This window comes from Salvelinus sp. IW2-2015, linkage group LG16 (genome assembly GCF_002910315.2).
Source record: "Salvelinus sp. IW2-2015 linkage group LG16, ASM291031v2, whole genome shotgun sequence".
In the NCBI taxonomy this organism is placed as follows: Eukaryota; Metazoa; Chordata; class Actinopteri; order Salmoniformes; family Salmonidae; genus Salvelinus; species Salvelinus sp. IW2-2015.
The window spans coordinates 33,066,585-33,080,006 of NC_036856.1; the positions used below are offsets into that span (position 1 = coordinate 33,066,585).

General features: G+C 42.5%; 1 protein-coding gene across 1 annotated transcript; it reads right to left on the reverse strand.

The window, feature by feature from the left end:
• Positions 1-9,119: 9,119 nt before the first annotated feature.
• Positions 9,120-13,181, reverse strand: LOC111975990 (transcription factor MafAa). The gene has a single exon (XM_024004661.2). It carries the CDS (start codon positions 11,947-11,949, stop codon positions 11,020-11,022), a length of 930 nt encoding a protein of 309 aa, XP_023860429.1. The 5' UTR covers positions 11,950-13,181; the 3' UTR covers positions 9,120-11,019.
• Between the last annotated feature and the right edge of the window lie 241 nt (positions 13,182-13,422).

Sequence of the window (13,422 nt, forward strand, 5' to 3'; positions counted from 1 at the left end):
CAGGACAGAGAGAGAGAGAGGTGGGGGGAGAAGAGCTGGCCCCAAACTGCCAACAACTCACCACAACAAAACACTAAATGAAAAGGCAATATGTCAGAGAGATGCCTCCTTTCTTTCACTCTCCTTCRTTCTCTCCTTCTCTCTTGTTCTTTCTTTCTTTCTTTCACTCTCTCTCTCCCCTATATGTCAGAAACACAGCTGAGTCTGCAGTCTTTAACCATCACACTTCCTTGTTCTGTTCGTTTCTTATCATCTGTTTTTCTGTTCCCGGAGAATCAGAATCATCCAGTTCTAGGTGCTAAACAGGGTAAATGAGGGCATTTTTTATAAATCCAGAGTTTATCCCAGTTCTCTTGTCTTTCTGCCTCTCTCTCTGCAAATCACTTCTCTGAGAGAAAGTAGCTCTAAATTCTGCTGTTGTTRGGTCAACCAACACACTCACTTCAGTACCACAAGACAAAGTCAACAACACCCTGTATCCAAACACAGACAAAACGTGTCACTCTGGATAGCAACAAAGAGGAGTCCCGCTGGCACAAACACACCTCCAGGGCTAGCCATGATATCTACTGTATCCTGTTTGATCTCATCTGCCTTCTCCTCCTCAACACACACAGCGCTTAAGTCAGCTCAGTGCACATCTGCCTCTGGCTTGATTCTCGTCTCAGTGTTTCACTGTGTGTGTTGGGTCCAGTGACACCTTCTATGTGTATCCGTCTCTGGTTTAGTCAGTTTGTCACTGTGTGTGTTGGGTCCAGTGACACCTATGTGTATCTGTCTCTGGTTTGGTCAGTTTGTCACTGTGTGTGTTGGGTCCAGTGACACCTCAATCACAAAGGCTCTACCACTTCGCCATCTTTACTGCCTGCAGGCGTAGCACTTTACAGAGACACCTTGTGACAAGCTACATGACACAGGGTGGCTGCATCCTACACAACATAGCTACTGTGACATGTACTGTCACTTATCATGTAACTCTTTGTCAAAATATGAGGAAATACCCAGTCATGCCTCAAGGCATTGTGGGATTTGGAGTTATAAAGAGAGAGGCAGGAGACACGAGGTCTGTCATAATAGTGTAGCTGCCAATGACACCCACACTCCTCATCACCAGTGATAGAGAGTTAGAATGAAGGGAGGGGAGATGGTAGACACAGCACATGGTAGACATAGTACAGTATGTGTGCATATGAGATGAGGGGGGAGGAGCCCAGCAGACATGGGTGTGTGGCTTACTTTGACCTGGTGTGTGGCATGCTGTGACCTGGTGGCATACTGTGACAACATCCCACCACCCTTTTCCACATTTTGTTGTCTACAAAGTGGGATTAAAATGTATATAATTGTCATTTTTTCCCAACGATTTACACAAAATACTGTAATGTCAAATTGGAAGAAAAATTCTAACGTTTGTAAAAAAAAAAAATGTTTTACAAATATATTGATAAATTGATTCAATACATATTAGAATCACCTTTGGCAGTGATTATAACTGAGTCTTTCTGGGTAAGTCTCTCAGAGCTTTGCACACATGGATTGTACAAAATATGCACGTTATTCTTTTTAAATTCTTCAAGCTCTGACAAGTTGGTTGTTGATCATTGCTAGACATACATTTTCATGTCTTGCCATAGATTTTCAAGCCAATTTAAGTTAAAACTAGGCCATACTTTTAGGTTTTTGTCCTGCTGAAAGGTGAATTTGTCACCCAGTTTCAGACAACCAGGTTTTCCTCTTCTATTTTGCCTGTGCTTAGCTTTATTCAGTTTCTTTGTATCCTAAAAAAAACCTCCATAGTCCGTTACCGATGACATGCATACTCATAACATGATACAGCTGCCACCATGCATAAAAATATGAAGAGTGGTACTCAGTGATGTGTTGGACATGCATGAAATGCTTTGTATTCAAATTTCTTTGGCACATTTTTTGCATTTTAACTTAAGTGCTTTATTGCAAACAGGATGTATGTTTTTGGGATATTTTTATTCTGTACAGGCTTCCTTTTTTCCACTCTGTCATTTAGATTAGTATTGTGGAGTAACTACAATGATGTTAAACAGTCCTCAGTTTTCTCCTATCACGGCCATTTAACTCTAACTGTTTTAAAGTCACCATTGGCCTTATGGTGAAATCCCTGAGCGGTTTCCTTCCTCTCCTGTAACTGAGTTAGGAWGGACGCCTGTATCTTTTAGTGACTGGGTGTATCGATACACCATCCACAGTTTAATTAATAAGGTCACCATGCTCAAAGGGATATTCAATGTCTGCTTTGTTTTATTTTTACCAACAGGTGCCCTTCTTTATGAGGCATTGGAAAACCTCCCTGATCTTTGTGGTCAAATCTTTATTTGAAATGCACTGCTCGACTGAGGGACCTTACAGATAATTGTATGTGTGGGGTACAGAGATGTGGTAGTAATTCAAAAATAATGTTAAAGACTATTATTGCACACAAAATGATCCATGCAACTTATTATGTGACTTGTTAACCCCCTAGAGTTGATTGACGCATCGGTGCATCAATCTAAGCAACATTATTTWAAAAAAATCCCCTTAATTAAAATCACATACATTTAAGCTAGAGATATCTGTTTTTACATTGGATGCGTCTCAATCCACCGATCTCGCACGGTTTGACCTACAAACTATTATTACCACTGTGTGCAGAACGAACACGATGGTGTTCTCTGTTTTGCTTTACGACCCCCACAAGTGTCACTGGACTGGTCTAAAGGTACCCTGTACTGTTTTTAAAAAAATGAATGGAAGTATGAAGGTAGTTTTGGAAGTATGAAGGTAATGAATGGAAGTATGAAGGTAGTTTTTGTGCCTACGTGTTATTCAATGTGTTTCTCTGGGCTATAGTAGTAAACGTCAATGTGTTTCTCTGGGCTATAGTAGTAAAGGTCAATGTGTTTCTCTGGGCTATAGTAGTAAAGGTCAATGTGTTTCTCTGGGCTATAGTAGTAAAGGTCAATGTGATTCTCTGGGCTATAGTAGAAAATTCCAAATTCAATGTTTTATAAAATTCTAAATCAAATAGSTAAAATAAAAATCAGGGGTCAAGCACAGTTTTACTCCTGAACTTATTTAGGCTTGCCATAACTTTGGTGTTAAATTCTTATTTATTCAAGACATTTCAATTTTTTAAATGGTTTTATTAATTTGTAATAAATTCTAAAAACATATTTCCACTTTGACATTATGGGGTATTGTGTGTAGGCCAGTTACAAAATCTCATTTAAGTACATTTTAAATTCGGACTAACACAAAATGTGGAAAAAGTCAAGGGGTGTGAATACTTTCTGAAGGCACYGTATGTGTGTTTGCAAGTGTGTCTCAGTGTGTATACGTGTATTTGTGTGTGTGCCTGCATGTGCATGCACTGTTGCACAGGTGCGTGCTATATGATTAGTGAACATTGGACCTCTGTGTGTTCACTATAGGGAAACTGAGTGTTGGCCCATATACTGACGATGAGCAATGGTGATGTCACAAACCTCAGCTGGGGACCGCCTGCACAGCACTGCTTCTCTCCCACATGCTCTCCCTTCATCAACCCTCTTTATTCGGTTCTTCTGACCTATTGGCTACACAGAGCCAGTGAGAGAAGCTAGAGTATTCAGACAGACAGACACAACAGACAGACAGGTTACCTTTAGACCAGGTCATACACACAACTTTCTAAACACAACTCTACTACCCCTTATGTGTGTGTGTGCATGTATCACGAGAAAGTGACTTTGAAAATGACTGTGAAGTGACTGTGAAAGTGACTGAAATTGAATAGTGAATATGTGTGTGATAGAGGGTGGCCAGGATGAGTTGAATAATTGACCKTCCACTGTTACTAAGGACAGTCCACTACTGCATTGCTCCACATGAATTTGGTCTACAGTGTGTGAGTGTGTGAGTGAGAGGGGATTCTAGGTGGCTATACTGTTGATCTCTTTGGACATCCACTATATGAATGGCATTTGAGGAACATGACTGCACAGTATAGTGTTAACCAATCTGTAAAGTGCTGGCTCACACTCACACACACGCATCACACATGCACACATGAGGGTAGAAGTGAAAGCTGGGGAGGAGTGAGAAGGTCATGATCTGATGGTGAGTCAGGAAAAACTTGACCCTTCACCACAAAGTCACTATCAGTCATACAGCTCAGATATGAATGATGACAATGATCAGAAAAATGACCAATCAATGGACCAATACCTTCATACAGTATTGCATTATGAAATAGCCAGGCACGAGCCTCATCATGGATATAGTGAATATGAAAACACCTACACCAGATGAATTTTATCCAAGGTATAGTCCTTAGTCAGCAAAGTTTAAAATCGCACAGCAATACTAGTTGTTGTTCCTCTAGCAGTCAGATGTCCACTCCCTGAGCACAAGGAAACAGGACAGCAGCACGACATCCTACTGCTGACCCTCAAACTATTTGTTCCTCCTAGTGTGTGTGCAACATTTCACTAATCATGACACAACACTTTTTTATAGACTCCCAAAGAAACATGAGAAGATTTAGCATATTCAGATTGAATAATAATTTACATTTGTGTAAATAAACTCCAATGTATCAACTGTTTTACTGATAAAATGTTTGCTGAAGAGCAGGGAAACTACTCTACCAGTGCAGAGTTGAGTTTTGTAGAGGAGAATTGCATGATGCAAAGGGATGTGCAGTCTAATTGGTTTTAAAAAGTCTGTATTTCCCCCCAAACACTAAACTAGGCCTAGCTGCATCAACTTATTACTCCTTTTCCTATTTAATAATTACTTCGTCTCCATTATGTCTTCTGTGTTTGTTGGTTTGTTTATTTTCAGAGCAAAAACGCTGCTGGGGCATATTTTTCRCCTTGTCCTTGTGATAGCATGTTGTGATTTGTCTACTCAGCAGGGCGCATGTCAGAGTGTGTGTGACAATGCGAAGCCGGTGGAGGCGTGGCAGGGCTCGGCTGGGGCGCACGTTCCTTCTCCAGTGGTAAATTACTTTTTTTCTCTCCGCTGGGGCTCGGGTGGGACTGCAGCGAGGCGCGAGGCCCAGGCCACGGTGTGGGAAACCGTTCCACGATAATGACTTCGCCACGTTTGGGAATCGTGCACGGTGCACACCCCCAGGCCAGTGACTCAATCACGAGATCAGCGTAATAATTATTAATAGCATGTGAGCATTAACAGCACTTCATGGGCGATTTATCAAACTGTCGATTTATTTGCGTGGGGTGACAGCTCAAACTGTTCAAATCTAAAGATACCTCTGGGAATAACAGAAAAAATACCAACCCAAAACAAACACACATAGAACTGCAGTCATAGGCCATATTTGTTAAGAAAAAATGTATGTATGCCTAGGGGGTGGGGGGGGGGGATTTAATTTCTCAAACAATGAAAAACAAAACGTTATTATCGCCTACTAGGCCTACATGGTTTTACTTGAGTTGTTATATCACTGGTGTTAGGCTGTCCAAAATAAGTAACCAATAGGTCTACAGAAAAAAGTTACATGGAAATCATTATGATAAGGTAGCCTAAATAAAACCTAATTTTAGACACTACACAGACGTAGTCTTGTTTCACTGTGCCAATTTAAGCCTTGCTATTTGGCGGACAAATGTAGCTCTCTCTCTGACGCTGACTATGGGGAATCGCGGAAGCAGTAGTAGTAGTAGCAGCAGTAGTAGGTAGTAGCAGTATCTCAGAGACACAGCACCTCCGCTTTCATCCCTAGCTTTCTCTCGATCACTCTCCTTAGTTTTCATTACCTCTATTTTTCCAAGTCTATCGCCCCCTTTATCTATTTCAAGTGTGCCTTGGGCCGTAAGTAACCTTACACCGGGAAGCAAACATGTACATTCTACACTGTACATACCCATAATAAGACACACACAATGCCACACAAATTTACGCACCGACAGCAATAGAGTGTATCTATAAAATGTGTGCATGCATGTTTATACTATARCGTTAAGGTATGTTGGAGATTGGGGTGTGTGCGGTCAGGTTAGGTGTAGTAGCAGCAGCAGTGGCAAGGGGAAGTGATGGCTGTCAGGCCACCCAGCGAATACACTGAGTCAGCAAAAACCAYAGGAAGAGGGGGGATAGAGGAAGGGGAGTGGGGAAGGAGTGAGAGCAGAGAGGAAAGAGGGAAGAGACTGAAATATGGCCCATTGAGAAAATTGATTTGGCAAATTCAATCATTACGTTCATAGTCAAAGCAAAACCATTTAACAAATTGTTTAGCTTCAGTTGTTGAACACGTATAACTTGATAGATGAAAATGCAAGTATGGAAAAGCAAGTGTGAAATTTGTAAATAATATGTAAACAATATCCAATGAAATGMAACTTACTGATTTTAAAGCGTGCCAACTGCTAACTGAGGTCAAAAGCTGCAATAGCATATAGACTATAAACCAAAGAAAATTATAATTTAATTAGGATCATTTCCCTAGAAATATAACCAGCATGGAGGGACGAAGAAAACAACAACACGCATACATAGCATGCATGTAAAAACGCACGCAGGTGTTTCAGCGATTATTTAGCAGATCGGGATCTTATTACAGGACAATACAGACAGAGGCCTGTTATAACTTCTAGTCACACCTACTAATACCAGCATGGTTAAATTATAACCTGAGTTTTTGTACAGCATAGCAGTGATGGCAACGCCTGGTCTGGGTGGTGCTGAGCTCTTCATTCTCTCAGTGTACAACACACTTACTCTGAGTCCCTCTCCCTGCATCTTCAGTACTACACAGATTACTGTGATGCAGCACTGAGACCAGCAAACGAATAGTTAGATGTAATCTGTTGTTTGACTGTTAAGCCCTATGCTACACAGCTAGATATACTTGTGCAAACGGTAACACACAGACAAGTACACATATGAAAGCCTTGCAATTACAACCGACATAATGAATATGCACACAAGCATACTGTACATACACAATCGACTGGCACAGATCATTTGTATTGCTATCAAACCTAATGTCTGGTAAGCAGTGTTGTGTGTTAGCGATGTGTTTCTTGCTTGTCCTAAACCCAATAATAGCAAGCCGCCTGCATGAGACGTACTCGGAGTTCTGGTGCCTGGTGTAATATTGTGCATGATGTAATTGACCCTGCAGGAATGGTCTGGGTGGATGTTATATCGCCACCTCACCCCTCACTGACTGCTCACCCTGAGAGGAAAAACAAATGCATTTGAAATGAGTGGCACGTACACACACACACCGTGCTCGGGCGAGCACACACAATACACACACACTGACCCAAAATAGGCTTGGCTCGAAAAACAGCTAAACCAGAGCATCACTGAACCATGTTAGAAAAAAACGTGTTTACTGTTTACACATTACAAACAAGCATGCAGCACACAACTAGACTGCGGTTGGAGAGAGGCGTCGGCTCTCCTACCTTTTATGCCCGCGTCGTCTCAGAACCTCCTCCGCTGCGTCGGAAGCCTCGCCGGCCCACCAGCAGCAAACACGCACCAAGTCCCTGAGAGGCCCGCTGAGTGACGGGCTGTCCCGGGACAGTATAACAAACTCGTGGCAGGGGGAGAATGGGCTGCACGAAGAGTAGCCAATAGTAGCCTACGCGGCATTATGGAAAGACAAATTGGTCCAGTGATGTTACTGGATACGGAGCAGAGGGACTAGGACTGCTGCTCGTGCCCATCCTCTGTCGAACCGCGGTTAAATGAGACTAATGTGCGTCATTACAGAAATCTAAACAAACACCGCTCTCTTATCGCCTAAGATTAATCACAACGCAAAGTTCCCACTGTTTCTAATGAAAAAAAATACCATCATATTCAAGTGATTGCGGTTGATGTGTGATAATAGGCTACACTGTTCGTTTGAGATAAGAATTAGGAAAGTAGGTAAAGTGTAGCCTAAAATACATAACAATGTAAACAAGAAAGTCAGGATAATGATGAAATTGTGATAATAATAATAATAATAATAGCCTAATAATAATAAATAGCTAATACTTTACCATTTTAAATAAGACAAACGTGAGTATTGTTGTTTCGTTTCTGTATGCTATAGCCTACCTTTTGCAACAGATTGCTTCAATTTTTGTTGACGCTCAGTTGCCTTATTTAGAAGGACAATCGTTGCAGAACCTAAAAAGTATAATCATCCACAAACATATCTAACATATTAGCTTTTCGTTGATTTATTTTACTCTGTGGACTATAGGCTAAGTAATGTCAGTACGTTTTGCCTGATTCATGAATAGTTTTGGTAATACTACGCGTATGGATGCTTCTTAAATTGCCCGGTTATTACAACATCCGCCTGCGTTTTACTGGATATTCTCACATTATGAATAATATAATGAATACAATGAATAATATAATTGAACATGAGTTACTCGTTCTGTAAAGGCAATCCAGGTGTCGTTACTGTTGCAAACAGCGGAGAACTTCAAGCGAGGGGATAATAATTCATAGGCTACGCCTATTTAAGAAAACCTGCTATTTATTTTGTTATTAGGCTACTGTAAATGTTTAGAGCCTTTGTTTGCAGGCCTACTGAATAAACATTATTTTTACGGCGTACATTTTCAATGCTTGAAGATACATTTAAACGAAAGACATGGGAAGAGATGAACAAATTTTGGACATAACTTTTTATTAAACATTATGAAAGCAAGATTCTCAATAACATTCCATCTTGAAACATTTAATTGCCTTGAGTTATTGACACGTTCGGACATTTAAATGTTTCTCGAATAAATATATAGAAATCATATAGGCTATACAGATAGGCTATACATTGACAGCACTGTGCAGAAAATACTTCGCCATGTTGCCGGGATGCGAGAGTGTTTACGTCACTTTGGAATTCAAAAAATTCTAACTAACTTCAAGACCATAAATACAGGTTCAATCTCGGTGGCCAACAACATAACTCTGCTCTATATTTACGGATTGAGTTATTAATTAATTGATTGAAAGATAATTGATCAATATTGTTTTTTTTCACTAAAACATTACTAAATTTGTCAAACCAGAAAAAGCACCAAAATAAATGATTTCGTTGAAAGTTAAGACCAATTGATTTTGCGTTACAAGGATAACTTTTAAAAAAATCTATTTTTATCTTGGGAGGCAGAAAACATTTGTCTCCCACTCCATTTTGATCCGATTTGCAAACACCTCTCATAATTCTCTTGTCAACCTAGCTGTATTCCTGCATATGTCCCCATCAGCCTTGCACTAACTGGCATTGGCAAAGTGGTTCAGTACTTCTGCACAATATTGCACATCATATATCTAGGCAGCAGGTAACAAATGAACCAGGGATTTCTTGTTGACAGAATAATGATTTTTGAGTTAATCATACCCTCACAGAAAAAGATGATCATCGACAATCCAAGCATCCGCCAGGCATCTTTCTACACATCAGATAAAACAGAATAGGCTATATTGAGCTATAAGACACCGGACTGCGGAATTATTTAATTATTATTCACAAGCCATTAGATCACCTTTATTGTTATTATACCTCAAATTGTACACTTTTTTAAAAGTAGAAAATCGATTTATTAAGAGTTTAGTTAGGTTGGTGCATAGAGTTTTAGCAGCGAATGCAGTCCTTGTATTTGTAGCTACATTAAGTAAATCACCTCATCGAATTTTTCTATTCACCTTATCATAACAGTAATATGCAACAAAGGTCCTATCAATATAAAAAAAAATCCAAAATGTTTCTCATCTTAGTACAGTTAGACTTCTTGTTTACATCATACATGTCTAGTAGAAGTAGGAAGTTATCGTAGACTATTTGCATGCTGTAAGATAGTCCTAAAACATTGCATTAAGACGTTCTGAATCATCATCATCAAGCAACCAAAGCTTTAAAAGGTAACAATAACTGTTCTATACACATATACACGTGGGAATAAATAGTCTCAAATCTGGCTCAGTTAATCATCTCTTTTTGTTTTGTTTTTCTTTTCATTTAAAACAATAGAAAAATCGATTGAAAATAGCGGGTAAAACGCATCCATTTTGTAATAGCAGATTACTAGTTCTGGTCGCAGGTTATTCTGCATTCTTTATTACTTCTCTCAGGGTTATAGGGGGATAAAGTTGTGTTTTTGCATACCCAGGCCTTACTGTAGAGAGCGATGAGAGAGGAGTAGCAAGAGAAYAGGAAAGAACCATGGGCCATGCTTTCCATAACATATAGGGGTGAGAGGATTGGAGGTTTGGGGTACCATACATGTCCTGCATGCAGGGTTGCTAAAAAGGGATGGAAACTAGACTTGCAATTTTCAGAAAGGTTGCCTTTTCCGTTAACGGGGAAGAAAGGCTATATCATGTGCCCCTCCATCATCACAGTCGGATCCGTCGACAGAGCCTGCAGGAGCGGCAAAGGTGTAGGCTATTGCTTTTTCTGTGGTTCGCCCTCTTTCTTTTCAATTCAGTCCCAATATGATAAATACCGYTTTCTCTTCCTTGATTCCACCCAGTTTTAAGACGCTGGAGTCTCTCTTTTAAGACACCATATAAGGAATCAAAACAGTTTTCAGTTGAGTTTCTCTGTCTGGTATACGTTGGCAAGTTTGATTCATATTTTTCATTAAGACTTCAAACGTTAATCAGGGTTTCTCTGAGATCTATTGCATCAAAAATAATAATCAGTCTATTGATTTGACAGAGTTTGTGATCCAATGTCCATATCAAGAGGTGTTGGTGTATTGAAGTTAATCCAAAACACAATCTTTAAGACTTCCAACAATCCAACAATTATATCTGCGCACATTGATTACTTACTGTATGTGCGCATCGACCTTGCTTATTTCTTTAAATAAATATAAAGCATTATGTTATGTTGTACATTTAAAATGTACACTGATAGCACCCCCCCAAAGGAATAACTGTAAACATAAAATGTAAACTGAGAAAAATACAAATAATAGTCATTAAAAATATTTAAATAAGTTTGAAGGAGGCAAAAGTCTTATGCCATGATTCAGTCTCTTACATGAAGAATTCCGTGGAGGCCGGTTTCCCGTGGTTTCCGTTAGAGGGGTCTCTGTTATTGTTACCGGGCCCGCCACCGTTGTAGCTTCGGCTCGCGAGCTTCTCATACTTCTCCTTGTAGAGATCTCGCTCTTTGGCCAGGCGCGCGACGTCCTGCTTCAGCTGTTCCACCTGGCTCAGGAGCGTGCACTTCTCGCTCTCCAGCATGTGCCTCTGCTGCACCCGCTTGTAGCGGCAGGACTGTGCGTAGCCCCGGTTCTTAAGCGTGCGCCTCTTCTGCTTCAGGCGGATCACCTCTTCTTTGCTGAACCCCCTTAGTTGCCGATTGAGCTCGCGCACCGTCATGCTGACCAGCTGGTCGTCCGAGAAGCGGTCCTCGAGGCGGTGTCCATGGTGGTGGTGGTGATGGTGGGTCTGGTGATGGTGGCCGGCCGAGGCCGTGGACAGGTCCTCCCCTACATACTGCTGGCCGCGGAAGCCCTCGTATCCCTGGTGGTGGTGATGGTGGTGGTGGGCGTTGCCGATGAGTGCCTCCACGGCGTCCTCGGGGGTCAGATTGAGCGCTTCAGGGTTAATGTGGTGCTGGTAGTTGGGGATCCAGTACAGGTCCTCCAGGTGGGGCTTTCCGCCCGAGCTCTGGGGGTTGCTGCTTCCGCTGTTGTTGCTACTGTTGACACCGTTGGCCAGGTTTTGGCCCGACTGGCCACCGGGGCTGGGGGCGCAGAAGCTGGGCGATGAAGGCACGGAGGAGCAGGGCGTGCTGAGAGGGGTAGAGGAGAGGGATCCCGGGGGGAGGCGGTGGCAGTAACGGTCAGCCTCTGGAGGCTCCTTCTTTACTTCGAACTTCATAAGGTCAAAGTCGTTGACATACTCGATGGCCAGGGGGCTATTGGGCAACTCTGCGCTCATGGCGAGGTCGGTGGCCATGTCAGTCCATGCGACGACTCCCGCCCTCACAGCCAAACCGACACCGGGCAGGACAACCGGCAGCCCTCGCAGATGCAGATTGCTTCTTCGAATCGAAGAGGTCTGTGTGGCGTATATATAGGCACGCGCACACGCCCGGTCCCTGTGCGTGGGGTTGTGAGATTGGATAGAAGAGGGGAGTAGACTACTTCGTATTAAGCTGCTAGTCCTTAAAACAACTGCTATTTATAGCGGCGCATATGTACGCGTGTAAATGAACTTGTACACCTGCCAGTTCGCCGCTTCTCTTGTTGACAACTTATCCCTGGTCAAATGCACGCTTTAATACCACGGGCCAGGGCCGGTTGAAACTGGAGCCCCCGGTGAAATTTGTCGACACCAACCTGTCTTGTCCTCGCTTCACCTCTGGACCTGCTCGCGCCCTCTGATTTAATGTCCTTGAGTGAGCAGATGATAAAGCAAGCAGCACTGTGGATGGATTGTATCTTCTCTACTGTTCTGGCTGCTCCTTTTCTGGTGTTATTGTGGTCAAGTATTTTACTGTATCCTTCTTCGCCTCCACTGGCGCGAGGACAGTGTTCGCTACAGTCATAAGAGGGCGAGAAAGCAGCAGGCTCGCGGTTGAAGTTACTGCAGCATGTGTTACACAGGATCAGAATAAAACTTTCCACACATGACACGGGCCCACGACAGCCCAGAACAAGAGACACGCACGTGTAAAAGATGCGTAAACATGTGCCAAAGTCACTTTCTGCATCTGCTGGAATCCACAATGGAATGGTTCGGAGAAAAATAAGTTCTAAGAGTTCTTACAATCAAAAAAATAGGTGTAGATATTAAAAATAGATATTTCCTTAAGTGGTGTTAAGACACTGGAGAGTGGTCCAGTTTCTGAATGGTCAGTCCAGATTTATCAGGTTGCGCTTTACTTACGAACGCGCCCGTCCATACGGTACACGGTCCTTCCCTTCACTCTGTGAGCCTTGCGTTGGTCCTCGCCGTCTTCCTTTCACTCTGGGAACCTTGCGCCGGTCCTCGCCGTCTTCCCTTCACTCTGGGAACCTTGCGCCGGTCCTCGCCGTCTTCCCTTCACTCTGGGAGCCTTGTGTACTGCGTGTGAGAGAGAGATGAGTGTGTGTGTGTGTGCGTGAGGCGCTAAATTCCTGTCACAGTTTGTTTTCTCTATCGGGCAGATAGTCGTTACTTTGAGTTCTGCGGTGCAGCGCAAGCAAGCAGTTTCACTGAGACGCTGGGAAAGGCAATGTGCACTTTTAAAAGACACCACGCGCCCGACCCGCCCACCTCGAGGTGTGACGGACCAATGGGAGAAGATGAAAGCAGAGYATTTGCATTTTCCTATAGCAACCTCTTGAGCTGACCAGCCGGCAGCTGAACTGACAACGCAGGCTTGCGGAACAGGTGCATCTCCCCCTCTAGTGACGGAGCTTGTGCTACTGCACAGAGGAGAGAGGC

What these genes read in the sequence shown, in the direction of transcription:
- LOC111975990 (XM_024004661.2), bottom strand. Translation starts at nt 11,949, where the DNA reads ATGGCCACCGACCTCGCCATGAGCGCAGAGTTGCCCAATAGCCCCCTG.